This window comes from Centrocercus urophasianus, unplaced genomic scaffold (assembly GCF_019232065.1).
Source record: "Centrocercus urophasianus isolate 14NV4802_14NV808 unplaced genomic scaffold, USGS_Curo_1.0 seq_1390, whole genome shotgun sequence".
Taxonomy (NCBI): domain Eukaryota; kingdom Metazoa; phylum Chordata; class Aves; order Galliformes; family Phasianidae; genus Centrocercus; species Centrocercus urophasianus.
In genome coordinates, this window is record NW_024884576.1 from 34,233 (window position 1) to 48,566 (window position 14,334).

At 52.4% G+C, this 14,334-nt stretch overlaps 1 protein-coding gene across 5 annotated transcripts in view; it reads right to left on the bottom strand.

The window, feature by feature from the left end:
* The window catches only part of CELF5 (CUGBP Elav-like family member 5), a 30,284-nt gene extending 16,034 nt beyond the window's left edge, over positions 1 to 14,250 (bottom strand). For 4 of the 5 annotated variants that reach the window (XM_042813144.1, XM_042813145.1, XM_042813143.1 and 1 more), the window contains exons 1-2: positions 14,065 to 14,250; positions 7,864 to 7,946 (exon numbers count right to left, since the gene is read on the bottom strand). In XM_042813144.1, coding sequence (XP_042669078.1) covers positions 7,864 to 7,946; positions 14,065 to 14,209 — 228 coding nt within the window. In that variant the 5' untranslated portion in view covers positions 14,210 to 14,250. Of the gene's footprint in view, positions 1 to 7,863; positions 7,947 to 8,040; positions 8,141 to 14,064 lie in introns of those variants that run through there. The other variant, XM_042813146.1, reaches the window with a different exon arrangement.
* Positions 14,251 to 14,334: the final 84 nt, after the last annotated feature.

Below are 14,334 nucleotides of genomic sequence, written 5' to 3' on the forward strand. Positions count from 1 at the left end.
CCGAATGGCAGAAATACATGTGCACAGCCCGCATGCCTACGCCACACAAACATACATGAACACACGTGTGCTGCACAGGACAAAGAAATGATTCACGAGGCTGCGCCCGCCTCACAAGCCGAGCTTAATTTTTCCTCGTTAAATTATTTAGCTGGGCATTAAAATTTAACCTATTTGTTCATTTCTGAAGAATACCATGGCCACATTTTGCACACGCCAGCAGACCCACGTAGGCCAGATGCCCAGCCCTCAGCCCAAAGCTTCTCTCCCTGCTCTGCTCCCCAAACCCACGTTTGCAGCAATGCCTGCAGCTCAGCAACCCGGCAGCCACGTTTGCCAGGAGGAGCAGCGAGCTCTTCCTTTTGCTATTCCAGCTTTCAGGCTGCAGATAGAGTCAGCCCCCATGGACAACAGGGCAAGCCTCTCTATTAATTAGGAGTTAAGTTATGTAGAATAGCCCCCCCAGGTACCATGCAGGGGAACCTCGCAGTGTTAAGTGGGTCAGAGGCAGAGCGCATTAAACACATGATGCAGGCTGGCTCCTCTGGGACTTCAGGAACCAAAAGGCATCCAAGGCCATTGGCAGAATGAGGTCTTGGGATTTCAGGCTTTGTAGGTTGTGGGCTGGACCTCTGCTGGCCACTTAAAGATGTCCTGCACGATGATTGGAATCAATTCTAGCTGTGCAGCCAAAGTTAAATGCTGGTTTGCTCATTTGAACTCAGCACCTGGTGCGGAATACAGTGGGCTGGTGCCCAAACCTCCTGCTTGCTCTTTGCCTGGTGTGCTGGTGCACCTCAGCCCTATTCAGAAGGATCTGACTTCACGAGGAAAGGGAAGTGGTCTCACACAGCAATGAGCAACGTTAGCAACGAGCAGCACTCCAGCACAGCTCTAAGAGCTGCTGAAGAATTCAGTCCAATTAATCCCCATCCAATGCCATGCAGAAGGAGACGAGGATAATAATGAGAGCTGTGCTCCAGGTGGAAGAATCCGAGGGAGACGATGTTGGAGGTCACGCACAAAGTCCAGAGCCCAAGCCATGCAGCTCCTGCCCACATAGCAGTGGCCTTCTGTTTGCAACACCAACAAGAAAGATTGCTGGAGAGCTTTCACCTCACTTTGTGTCACAAGCAGAGCTGAGGAACTCATCCCACGGGTTTCTCTGGGAGGTACTTTTCCCCCAGCACAGAGCAGAGGAGCTCCCTCCTCTTTCCTTCCAAAGCTGAGTGCACACAGGACTCAGCAAGCAGCCACTGGAGTGCATGGCCACGATACACCTGCACTGACTGCTCTGTGCTCCTCCTCCCTTAACAGTCAGCTCTCCTTGTCCCCCCTCCAGCTAGCACTGCTCTGGGAGCAAGGCAAGAAGCTTATTGCTGTGACTCAAAGCCTTTGCATTGTCTTGATAGCCCTGCAGAAGTGACAGCACCATTACTGTGCGTTAGCATCAGACAAGCAGCAGGGAGGTCAGCTCAGTGTAGCACAGACAGCCCTGCCACGTGCGTGGCTTTGGCAGGCACACATCATCAGGTCAGGCTCCTGGGATCCACGGCCAGGCTGCTCTCAGGGGCTCCTTCCCTGACGTCTCAGAGCACCAAAGAGGACACTGGATGATATTCCCCACTGCTCTGATCTCCTCTTGTTATTTGAGCCCAGTGCCAAAGGGGCTTTAAGGTGAGAAAAGGGAGATGCCAAATGCTTCACATCTTTTTTTCTACAGGTGCTAGGGCACCAAGTGCACCCCTGGGAGCTAAAGGAAGAAAACTGCATCTCTTCAGCAGGGAAGGCAGGGTTATCAATCATAACCTACCATAGGCACCCAGCCAGGATGGCGACGCTGGTGAATTATTCTGTAAGAAACTCAGAGATGCCCCCAGATCAGCTGCCCTTATCCTCACGGGTGACCTCAGCCTGGCAGATGTTAAATAAGAACAGCACACTGCTGACACACAGCAGTGATGGTCCTGGGACCCCTGGAGCTCTGAGCTGCAAGGCTGTGCCTGTGGGAATGACAAACCCCCAACCAACTCCCAACCTGTGCAGGATTTGCTGCTCCGGATGGATGCATGCAAGTCTACATGGCCTGATGGGATCCATCCCACAGTACTCAAAGAGCTGCCTGGTGTCATTGCAAGACCTCTCTCAATTATTTTTCAACAGTCTAGGGCATCTGAAGAGGTTCCAGTCAAGTGGAAGCTGCCAAACTTTGTCCCAGTTTTCAAGAAGGAAGACCCTGTTAATTGCAGGTCTGTCAGCCTCAGTTCAGTGCCTGACAGAATTACAGAGATCCACTCTGGGAGTTACTGAGAAATACTTGAAAGACAACGTGGTCACTGGTCACAGCCAAGAGGGGGTTCAAGAGGCAGGTTCATCTGTTTAGCTGACTTAATTTAGCTTTATGACAAGGCTACCCGTGTTGTTGACCAGTCGATGTCATCTTTTTAGACTGCAGCAAAGCTTGTAATGCTGTTCCTCACGGCGTGCTTCTGTACCAAATGCCCAGCATCCAGCTACATCAACACACAATTCAGTGGGTGAACAACTGGCTGACGGGTTCAAAATGTTCAGGTAACTGGGATTGCAGCAGGCCGGCAGGTTCAATCAGTGGGATTCTGCTTGGCTCCATTTTAGGGGCTGAGGGAGCAGCTCCTGAGCCCCCTGCCCCCCATCTTCAGGCAGCACCTCCTTCCTTCACACCTGGGGGGTTCTGCAGTGGCACCGCTGCCCAGCAGCAGGGCAGGGGGCTTTCTGAAACGTTCCACAGGAGCCTGGTGCTGCTCCTGGCTGCAGAGGGTGAGGGAGCAGCAGGTGGGCCTTAGAGGGGAGGTGAAGGCAACATCTGAATGGGATGAGAAGGGAAAGGTTCAACCTGCTTTCTCAGAGCTTCCTGTTCCAGGACTTCTCCACTTCTCAGACAAGATGTGAATGCCCTGTGCCTGGAGGTGCTCGAGGCCAGGCTGGATGAGGCCCTGCACAACCTGGTCCAGTGCCTGCGTTAGTGCTTGGCAATCCTGCCTGTGAAGGTGGGCTGGAACTACTTGATCTTACAGGTGCCTTCCAACCCAAGCCATCCCATGACTCCACACACCTTCATTCAAGAGTCCCCTCTCTCCCCTCACCATGCTCTACCTCTCCACCTCTCCTATAGCAAAAGAATGTTCCTACCTCTTCTTTGGTCTTCACCTTGGGAACATTTCTCCGATAGCAGAGGAGACACACAGGAACATTCTCACCACCTTAGGTGAGCTTGCCAGAAAATACGCCAGCTCTGGGAGACAAAAGCCATAGCTCTGTGCTACAAGCTGTGAGAGCCCAGCTGTGCAAAAGGCAGCAATGTCTAGAGGATGGGAGGGATGGATGGGATGTGCCTGTGCACAGGACAGAACCTGCATGTGTATTTTTGAACAGCATGCAGGAGTGGGTGCTGATCTTTAATTTCTTCATCCTTCCAACTCTGTAGGCTGCAAGCAGCAATGTTTGCCTTGGCAGCTTGCTCTCCCTCTGCCTCTTCAGGGTGTGTACTTCATAGGGCTGCTGCCTTGCCTTGCTCTTAGTTCTCAGCCCCTTGAGCCAAATCTTGGATAGAATGAGCATTTGCACTCACCTCTGCAGTGAACGGGCACCTGTGCTGCTGCCTGCTCAGGGGCTCCCTGCTCTGCCCAAGGGTTCAAACCACGAAGACCACCTCAAACAAGTGAACATCAGCCCCCAAACAATGCTCAGACCCCACAGTGCACCTCAGCTGCAATGCCTGTCCTGTTCACACAGAGAAACCACTTCACACATACTGCTCCACGCTGGCTTCACACAACTGCTTGGACAAAAGGGCAGAATGAGGTGCTGTGACCTCCAGCCCCTCTCAGGCCCCGTGCTCCCTCACACCACCACGTGCTGTGGATCCTGAGGCAGCCCACGTCCTGGCAGCGCAGGCACAGCCTGCCCACAGGGATGCTCTCCACTCACTGCTGTGTCTCTGCATTAATCCTGATGCCCAGCCATGTGAGTTACTGCTGCTGCATCTCAACCTCTGGTGCATTCCCAGAGTCTCTCTCTGCTCTAGTGCTGCTGCTGGCCGTAATTTTCCATTCCTGTGGCCCTGCATTCCCAAGCCCTCGCTGTATCCATGAGTTCTTTCCCTGCATTTTAGTGCCCCCACTGCTGCTCTCAAACTGCCCATATTCCCAGCTTGGATCAATACCAATTTCTGCCACTTACTCACCTACCTTTCAGCAAGCCCTTCTTTGTTCTGCGTAGAAATAAAACAGGAACTGCATCTCGCCAGAAGAATTACTTTTTAAAAAATCCTCCCTCCCCTTCTCTCCCTCCATTCTTCTTTCCCTTCTTCAGGAGCAATTTTACGTAATTTGCAACTGTCTCCCTGCAAATGAAAAGCAACACAAAGCGCCTCTGCGAAACGCTGAAAAGCTGGCTGCTTTTCCCTCAAATTTCACTTAGCAAGAGGCTTTAACTTGGTGTGTGATCACTGTGCGTCATTAATAACCTCTCCAGTTCCTTTCAGAACTCAGCAAAGTGAAGGCACAATCACGAATCAAAGGCATGGGTTATTGAGATATAATATCATCTCACTGAGCCAGGGAGCAGCGAGGAGGTGAAATGCTGCTAGGCTGGCTGGCAGCTGAAGAGGACAATGGATTTAAGAAGGAGCACGAGAAATTGGTTTTCTCTCTGCATTTCAGATCCAAAGAATCTGCTTCTGCTCGGCCTCCACGGGCTGCTTGTCTTTCCTCAAACCTCGCAGACCTGACCTCTCTGTTCTAGGAAGCTCCATCATTCCTTTCCCAAGGGAGAATCCAAGCACTTGTTAATTCCAGACTGGACCGCCAGCAGTTCTGATGACAACACAGGTGCTCTGTACCTCTGAACACGAGCTGCAGGTAACGCAGTGCACAGCTGACAGCCTCCTTGCTTTGCACCCCGACTGCACCAACGCCTTGGGAAAGGGAGCGAACTGAAAATCTGGCTGCTTTCAGAAAAAGATGCTAAACCTCACTGTCCAAAACACGCTATTTTGGGTTTAACACTTGGATTCCATTTAGCTGCCGCTTATTTAAAGATAAACAGACAAAATAAAAATCACAGCGCAAAGAGGATTTCATCCCCAGAAGAGAGAACTTGCCAGAAACACCATAAAAGCCAACAGAGACCACGGTGATTGCTACTGATTTATGCAGAAAACCGACAGCAATCAGCAGCCATTTAAGAGCTCAGGGCAGCCACGCTGCAGGCATGACACTGCTGGAGCAGCGTGGCAGCGTTCCTTGGGCTGGCAGCCCTCACATCCAACCCACAGGGCACAGGTAGCACACGTGGGGGTAGAGCAAACCCAGAGATCAATGTGGGAAGAGAACCAGCAGCCCTGCTCCAGATCACCCGCCAAGCTGCATGCTCACAGCACGAAGACCGAGAAGAAACCGGTTCACAGCATCCCCCTAAGCCTGCCATGAGCACACAGACCAAGAAAGTCATTTGTCTGAGATCAACCACCAGTCTGTGCTGCACTGAGACCAACAAAGGGAGAACTTCTTTCCTGTGGCATCCCCAGCTGCTTTGCAACACAGCAGCAAGAGGAGCACAGCCAACAAAGCCATGCTGTGTCTGTTCCAGTCTCTGCTGCCTCTGAAGGTGCTGCCCCCTGGTCATGCATTCAGATAAAAGTTTGTTACCCCCACACCAACATCACGTGCTCTTAAACTTTCTGCCTGCCATTCTCTAATAAGACATGAAATGGGTAAAATGAACCAAAAAATGCAGACCACAGCCCATGTACTGAAATCCCAGAGCTGTGGTCCACTACGTTCCCTTCTCTGTCCTATGTTAGGGTCTTCACCATATTTTTGGTGAGAATTTTTGCCACAGTTCCTGAGAAGATGTTCCAGCTGTGAATGCATGCAGAAGAAACATCACAGCCTTGCTCCCACAGCAGGGAAACAATCACCCAGCACTCCTGCCTGTGTCTAAGTTCCAGAATATTCTCTGTGACCAACTGGGATGGGTGATACTCTATGGAAATCCAGGTCAAGAAGAGGGGGCTGGAAGCTGCCTCAGGTCAAGCAGCCCATGTCCACGCTAAGATCAGCTCTGCCCAAATCAGAACAGAGGCCGTTTCGTTCTGGCAGTGACCATCTCTAAATGAATGAAGTGGTCAAATGACCTCCTGCCTTCTCGTTCACAGAAGGAATTCCCAAAAGAGGAATGCAGTGTGATGAAGCAATAAGCTGCCAGCCTGAAGATCGACAGCTCCACATACAGCACAGTTCATCTGTATCTTAATCCCGAAGCTTAATTACAGCACACTGCTCATTAACTGTCTCAAGATTCACATGTTTGGAAGCGCTCAGCTAGCACACACTGCTTTTTCTTACACCTCCCTTAACAAAACAGATGATCACATTTAGATCATCACACCCCAAACGGACGCGCTTTGCATTGCTGCTTTCAGCACTGACAGCACAAACACAGCAGACCATGCAGAAGATCCCCAATGCAGGCATGCAGCAAAACTGAGATGGCCTTGAACGCGCTGAGCCTCGCAGGAACAACCTGCCAGGGTGCCTGTAACCCTGGGCAGGGCCGTGGCTGTGTCACACTGCTGTACCATGACTCATCACAGCTGCTCCTCCATCCTTCAGCTATTTCTTACAGTCTGCCTGCCCTGCCCGGGACCACTGCACACAGCAGATTACACAGAATTAACTCCAATGGCAGCAGAGAACCTGGCTGTCTGCACTCTGCCCCTCTGCTGTCCTCACGTAACCTGAAACTGTGAAGATTCTATCAAGTGGCAATCGAGAGAGGCACATTTCCTGGCCCTCTGATGCCAGCCCACAGGAAAAGAGAGCACAGATACACAAACAGGAAAACACATGTGTGTGTGTAAAGGTCTTCAGGGGAGCTGGGAGGGGAGCAGACTGGACCTGTATGGGTTAAAGAGGAAACATTATGGCTAAGAATTTCTAACCCTTCTCCAGAGTCCCCTGGTTTACATTAATTATCCTGCTGCCTTGAGCACTCAGGGCCTCCTGTGAGCTTCTGTCTACAAGTACCCAGCTCCTCCACCTACTCAACTACAAATGAATCTTTCCAGTGCGTTTGCTCAACCCTCTCAGCACAGCGAGGGAATTGCCCAGTCAAAGCCCTCACACTGCACAGAAGCAGGAATGGCACTGATTCAAAACTCCCAGCTCACCAGCAGGTCCCAAGGAAGCAGAGGCTTGCCTGCAATGAGGGACCTGACCCAAAACAGCTGACTGCTCAGGATCCCTACTGCACTTTGCTCTCTGCACAGATGTAAACTCAGCAGGTCTCACCTGAGGGACAAGCCACAGTTACTGCAGCAGAATTGGTTTCATCTATATAACTCATTGCTTTTCCAAACTATGGGACGTGCCAAGTACGTTTCTTCCTCTGAGAAGCTGATGGAAATCAGCACAGATCCACCCAACAAAGTGCCCAGGCACCACAGTCTGCTGGAACTGGGAGCAGATGGACCAGCAAGTTCTGTGCTCTTGGAAGAAAAGGATCTGGTACCTTCTGTTGTGACTCCTGTCAGCTTCCCAGCACGGCTGCAGTGCAGGCCGAGGACACAAACATCACCCCAAGAGCAGCACAGCTCCCTAATGACAGCAACACACAGCTGGAGGTGCCACATCCCACCACTGAGACCAAGGAACAGCACAGAAATAGGGATGGCTGGAGTCACGTGGGGCAGCTTTGGCAGGACAGACAAAGAGCAGCAGCTGGGCAAAGAGCGCCCCTCTTTCCCAGGCCACTTTCACACCCCTGCTCCCTCCCCAGCCACCTCCTGCTCGCCAACCCGTGCCACAGTGTGCTGGAACTTACCCCTGGCAAAGTCTTCTGTTCGTGCAGTGCTGTCTGGGCCTTGATAGCAGAGTCTCTGGCACAGTATGTGAGGAATGCACAACCTGCAGGGACACAGCAAGCATCAAGTTAAACGTGCAATTGCAGATGCACAGCAACACAGTATTTCTCTTTGGTAAGAGCAGGTGACCAAGGTACCTAAATACTGGCCTGTGCCAGCAGACCTGTGCTCCAACTGTCCTGCTAAAGATGGAGTGCCCAGGACAGCCCTTGTGTGAGACCTGACTTCTTCATTAGCAGAGGGAGAGTGGAAGGTTTGCTAATTAAAGGAGCAAATGTTATGAAATCTGGAGGTACTGCAGTCTCTAGGGAAAAAGGCAAAGAAATAACATTAGAGGCCCTGCAGGTCTCATCCAAGGTCTGTTCAGCCATGGCAAGGGGTCCCAGGGAATCGCATCAGTGTGAAATAGGTGTTGAGCAAAGTGAGAAACAACAGGAGAGCAAACAGCAGGGTAGCACTGCCTGTGGAGAAACAGCCCAAGACACAAAGAACAGAAGGGTGCAGGGACCAATATGGCTATTGATACAAAATAAAACAAGCCATGGACAAAGCAAAAGCAAAACCTGAGAAGCATCACGATCCAGCCCCATGGAGCCCTAGAAAGCCACAGCAGGATGGGTTTGGCTTTCTGTGCCACACTGCCACCCATGATGGGGGAAACGGGGAACAGCAAAGCACAACGCACTCTGCAAGCACTGACCGAGGAAGGGAGATGTAAAGCATAAGGAAAAGGCCAGATCCTGACGTTCTCAGCCAAAGTCTGACCCAACATCTTAGCCTAAAACTGGAATCGGGGATGAGGGGAAGAATTGTGGTCCCTCCAGGAAGAAAAGGGATCATCTCTGGGTGCTCTGATGCTCAGAACAATCACACGAAACTAACCAAAGGAAGAAAAATTGGCTGATTATCAAGAAACATGTCCTAGCAGAGGGAAATTTATTAGACTGTGGAATGATCTCCCCGGGGAAGTGCCTGGAGCTCTGTCACTTGAGTTGTTTCAGATGAGGCTGGAGAACAGACTCAGACGTGTGTGACTCCCTCACTCATCCCCCTATTCCCAGCAGCATTTCCCATCCTCAGCAGAAGCAAGACGTGTCCCTTTGGCCTGGCACTGAATGCCAACCTGCCCAGAGCTGTGCTGGGCTCGCAGATGCATCGGTGCAGCACAACCAAAGCCTGCTCTTCTGCCTCCAAAACCACTTCAGAGCCCTATGGATCCAACGGGGGGCACAGGACGAAGCCTGCATGGAGCTCTCCCTCTGCTCCACAGTACAGAATGTTTTCAGGCCATGTGGAAGCCAGCTGCTCAAGACAATCCCAACCCATGGCAGCAGATTATGCTATTCTTCCATCCCGGCTCCCAGAAATTGCTGCAGCTGAGCAAATCATAGCCGTCCTTACAGCTCTTGCTAGAAAAAACAACACAAAGCCACCACCCTCCATGAATAGCACACATACAGGACTGGATGCCTCTAACAGAGAATTAAAGCTCCTTACTGCACGCGTTGGGAACCAAGAATGCTGCACCGAGGCCAGATGTGGGATCCACAGCTTATTTAACAAGCACAGCAGGGACAGGAAACATGCAGGTAGCAGAGGCAGCCGGCTTCACTTTGGGGGAGATGCACCCCTTTGCTTTCTCTCATCCCTTTGCTTTCTCTCACCCCTCAAAAGCACTCATGTAACCACAGAGCCCATTTCTGACACGCACAGATTCAAAGTTCCAAACCCAGATGCTTTCCTGCCCGCTTCCACCCACTGCAATGGTCTGCTGCTCTGCAGAGCTGGGACAAATCACACAACGTCTATACTGAGATCATCAGTCTGCATTAACCTCAAACAAAAGCCTGCTCATCAACCTGTTGTACCTGAGAAGCTCACGTTTGCTTCTAAGCAGCAGAAATGCAGGAGGCTGCAAAGAGCAAGGAGTAAAGAAGGTCAGCTGCAACCTTTGGACAACACGACTGCTGTCCCCCCACAGCCAGATGAGCTGGAGATGGGATGCAGAAGTCAAAACCCTGGTCAGAAATGCAGGAAGGGGTTTTCCAGAAGCACTAAGCCTGTCAATGGAAAGAAATACTTGGGGGAAAACATCCTTCTCTCTGAAGAGACATCATCTCTTGCTACTCCTGAGGATGCAGCCAGTAAGCAGAGCACCAGTGAAGCTTGCAGAAGTACCAGAAGCTCGTGGAAGCAGAAAGAGATTCCACACTGTAACAGGACCTTGCTTACCATGGCTTTGGTAAGCAGGTTTGGTAAGCAGGTTTAGGGTTCCTCCTAAAACTCTGAGCCTTACAGAGACTCCCAGAAAAGAAGACAAGAACAGAGTGCTTCTCTCCCCATTAATCCCCTCAGCAGTGAGAAAGCAATCACAGGAGTGCAAGGGGGCCCACGTCTCTCTCGTTTTGCATTTCCTGCTTTAGCTAACAGCAGACTCACAGGATCACAGAATCGCAAGGTTGGAAACGACCTGCAAGATCATCCAGTCCAACCACCCTCCCATTTCTATTAGTACCACAAGCTACTAAACCATATCTTGTAGCTCCTCATCCAGGTGCCTCTTGAATACTGCCAGGGACGGCGACTCCACCACCTCCCTGGGCAGCCATTCCAGTGCCTGACCATGGACTCAGGTCAGTGGCAGCAGGCTTATGGCATTCTGGACACTTCCAGCACCCAGAGCGTTGTGCCTGCTGAGATGGTGCTGAAGAGCCCTGGGGCTCTCAGGAAACCAAACGCCGTCCAACTGAAAATCCCAGCACAGGTCGTCCACTGAGATGGGGAATGATGGCACACTGCTACTGCACACAGACCTCACTGGAGGCCAACTCTGTCCTCCAGAGAGAGCATTTATTGATGGCACTGCTTTGCTTTGCCACCCTCTGGCACCTGCTCTCCTTCAGCTCCCCTGTGCGTGTGACCATGAGTAATTAGTTCATTAAACCATGCAAAAAGATAAACAGGAGGGGAGGACGGACTTGACCAGTCATTGGCTTTCAGAGGCCGGTCTGCAGCACAGGAAGACAGCAAGAACAGCCAGGGGGCAGGAATTCAGGGAGGCTGGGCATTGAAACAAACAGGACGGTGAAGTTAGCAGGAAACCCCCTCCACAGGTTGCATGGAAATACGCCTACCTGCTGTCTGAAACTGAAACTAATTCCTATCCCACGAATTACAGCTTCACCTTGGGACCACACCACGTGTGGTCTCACACCTCCCGGCGCTGGATGCCCCCTCAGTGGACAGAACTCGCATTGTCGTCACGTTTTGGCTTTGCTTCTAAGAGGCAATGGGCTGCACGGCCCTTGGCTAACTGCAGGGGTGGCTGCACAGCTTGTGCGAGTGCTGCTCTCTGAGAACCACGCGTAGGCTGAGCTGCGTCAAACCGCTACCTGCCCATCCACCTCCCACTGCCTGCAGGAGGGTTTCCAGCTCCCTGCAAGCAGAACCCAGCCTTGTTCCACTTGCAAGACGCTGCAGCGAAAAGAAGATACGCCGTGCCTGATTCTACCTGCAAACCACACGTGGACTCTGGGATTTCAATCCCTTCAGGTCCTGAATGTTACTCCAGACATCGGCAGCCGAAGGCCTTGAGTAAGAAAAGGCTGTCAGTTTGCAGAAGAGAGGGCCTGCCAGATTCAACTTCCCATTTAAAATCCTGTCAAACACTACAGCAGGGGAAGCACGGAGTCAGCAGGCTGCTTATCTTCAAGCCTACAGAAGCTGAGTCAAAACTCAGCTGCCGGTGAGGCACAGGAGGATGAGGCTGTTGTTGCCCTTTGGAAAAGTCACTCACCTGTCTCCAGATTCCCCATGAGAGGGGCTGCTCTTGTGATGCCATTCCCCAGCAGCTGAGCTCCATATCTCACAGTACAGCTTCCCTGCTTCCTCTCCCGCGGACGTTGCTAGGAAATCCATCTATGAGAGCACTGCTTGCTTTATGCCCAATCCTGGAAACTGGGGACAGCATTTTCTTCTCCATTCTCCCTGCTCAGAGCCCTCTGACCCATTCCAAGAGCCTGCTCTAATAAACAGCTCCCTGCTCTTTCTGTAAAGACATTAGCATTAAGGAAAACACCGCCATTAACATGCAAATGTACCTGTGATTAACACAAATAGAAACACTGCCTCATAAATAATATCAGGGAATTGGAACAGTACCAACTGCCAGTAGCCAGGTTACTGAGACCATAAATAAACAGGCTCTACCAAAACCGTGTCGTAACTGAGCTCATGTCTCCATCCGCCTCCTCTACCTCCACCAAATTCCCCAGCTCTCAGCACAGGTGAAGAACAGCCCACAGGGTTTGGTTCTTGGACTCCACAGCCCAACTCCCAGCTTACTGCCCCTGGCTGGGCACAAAGAGCACCTTATTTTTCCACCTTTCCATCCACCCTGGAAGCAGAAGGAGCTGCTCGGCTCCTGGTATCAAGGTGCAAGGGGCTGCAAGAAAAGCTGATGGTCTTTGCCAGCAGTGCTGGCCTCTCAGATGAGTGCTTCTCCTCATTTTGGAGAAGGAAAAAGCAGATGGAAGATGCCTGCGAGCCGTCAGTTGGATCTGGGAACACGGGGAGAGAAAATATTTCAACCTACCAAGGATAATGATGGTTTCTGTACGGTGCAGGGATTGGTGCACAGGATCTGCCAAAGCCTTCCATGGCCCTGGGGAAGCAAAGCCCTGCCTGGTGCCACTGCCAACACCCTGCTGGTAACACAGGGAGCAGAGCAGCTCCTGCACCAACACAGCCAGACCCAGTGGGATGGGAGGGGAACACTGGGACCAGGGACGCCTAGATTACGTATTTGATTTCTTCACTCCCTTATCTAATAGAATCTCTAGAATCTGGCTCCAGAAGCATAAATAACCACAGACCACACAGTCCATATTCAGTAAGCCAACTGCAATGAAATGTGCCTTCACCTCATGCCTTGGGTCCATTCTCCTCCCTCCAGCCTTGAAAGCTCACTGCTTACCATCAGATGGTCACAGGTTTGGGCTCCCTGTGCACACACACACAAACACGTCTTGGTTCTAAGTCACATTTACACCTTCAGCTAAATCCAAGGCAGCCCAACTCTGTTAGGCTTCAATGAGGAACTTTTCTATTTTTCCACCGGGGTTAGATTAGACCTTTTGCTTGGAAATAAACTTCTCTTTCTGCTTCCCTTTCCCTCTCTGTCCAGTCCAGAAGCACTGGGCTTGCTGGCTTTTTTAAGTGTTCTCCACAAGAAGAAACCAAAGGCATCAGGGCTGGATGCGACTCACACTCCTTCCATCACAAAGCATCTCAGGGCACAGCTCCCAGGGCTGAGCTCTGACAGCTTTAAGGGTACTTACTGTGGGTTCCCTGCAGGTTCCATCTGAGCGTGCCAGGGAGTGGTGCTGAGATCACTACATCAAACGGCACAGCAAATGGGCTCTGTGCGTTCCCACTCAGTGCCTGAGCAGTGGTGATTGTAAGATCCTAAACACCTGCTAAGAGTGAGCTGGAACGGCTCCACAGAGGGAGCTGACATGCAGAACACGACGGCTATTCAAAACACGGCTTTCAAACACAACAACTGTAGCTAAACAAGCCCCCCCGAACTTTCTTTTTTTTTTTTTTTGCATCTACTGAAGGTCTTTCAGCGATCCGGCACTCCAGAGGGCCCCTCTCATCTCTCCTAAAGGCCGCGGTAAACAGCACACCGACCGCTAATATTCTTTGTTACGCAGACTTTACCGTGGCACTGCTGTATCGCAGCCAGGGACTGAGAGCACAGGGAAAAACGCTGCTCTGTACCGCGGGATTCCCGACCCCTCTCCTCCGGCCGCGACCTGCCCACCACGGGCCGTGACCCGCACACGGCCAGCCGCACACCGGCCCTTTGTCACAGCACCGGCCCGGCTCCCAGCGGGGGCAGCCGCGGAGCCGCAGCGCGACCCGGTGTGGCCCATCTCTCGGCGCCGACCCCATCCCCGCCCCTCGGCGGCGGTTCGGGGGTGCCGACCCTCACCTGAGGGAAGCAAGGGGTGGGGGGGAAGAAAGAGGGAGATGGAACATAACGGGGGGGTCGGCTGCGGAACGCGGTGGTCGCGCGTGGGGTGGCCCCGCAGGACCCACGAGGAGCCGCCCCCGCCAGCAGGCCGTGCCCCGCCGCGTGCCGGGGGACCCCTCACCCTTGTGCATGCCGGTGTAGCGGTCCTTGAGCACGGTGAGCTCGTAGATCTTGCCGAACTGCTCGAAGAGCGGCTTGAGGTCCTTCTCCTCCAGGTTGCGCGGGATCTGCCCCACGAAGAGCTTGATGGCATCCAGGTCCTTCATGCTGTCGGGCTGCGCGGGGGGCTCCGCGCCGCCGCTGCTGCTCATGGGGGAGGCTCGGCGCGGCGGCGGGGGCTGCGGCGCGGGCGGGAGCGGCGGCGGCTGCGGCTGCCTCCTCGCCTCGCCCT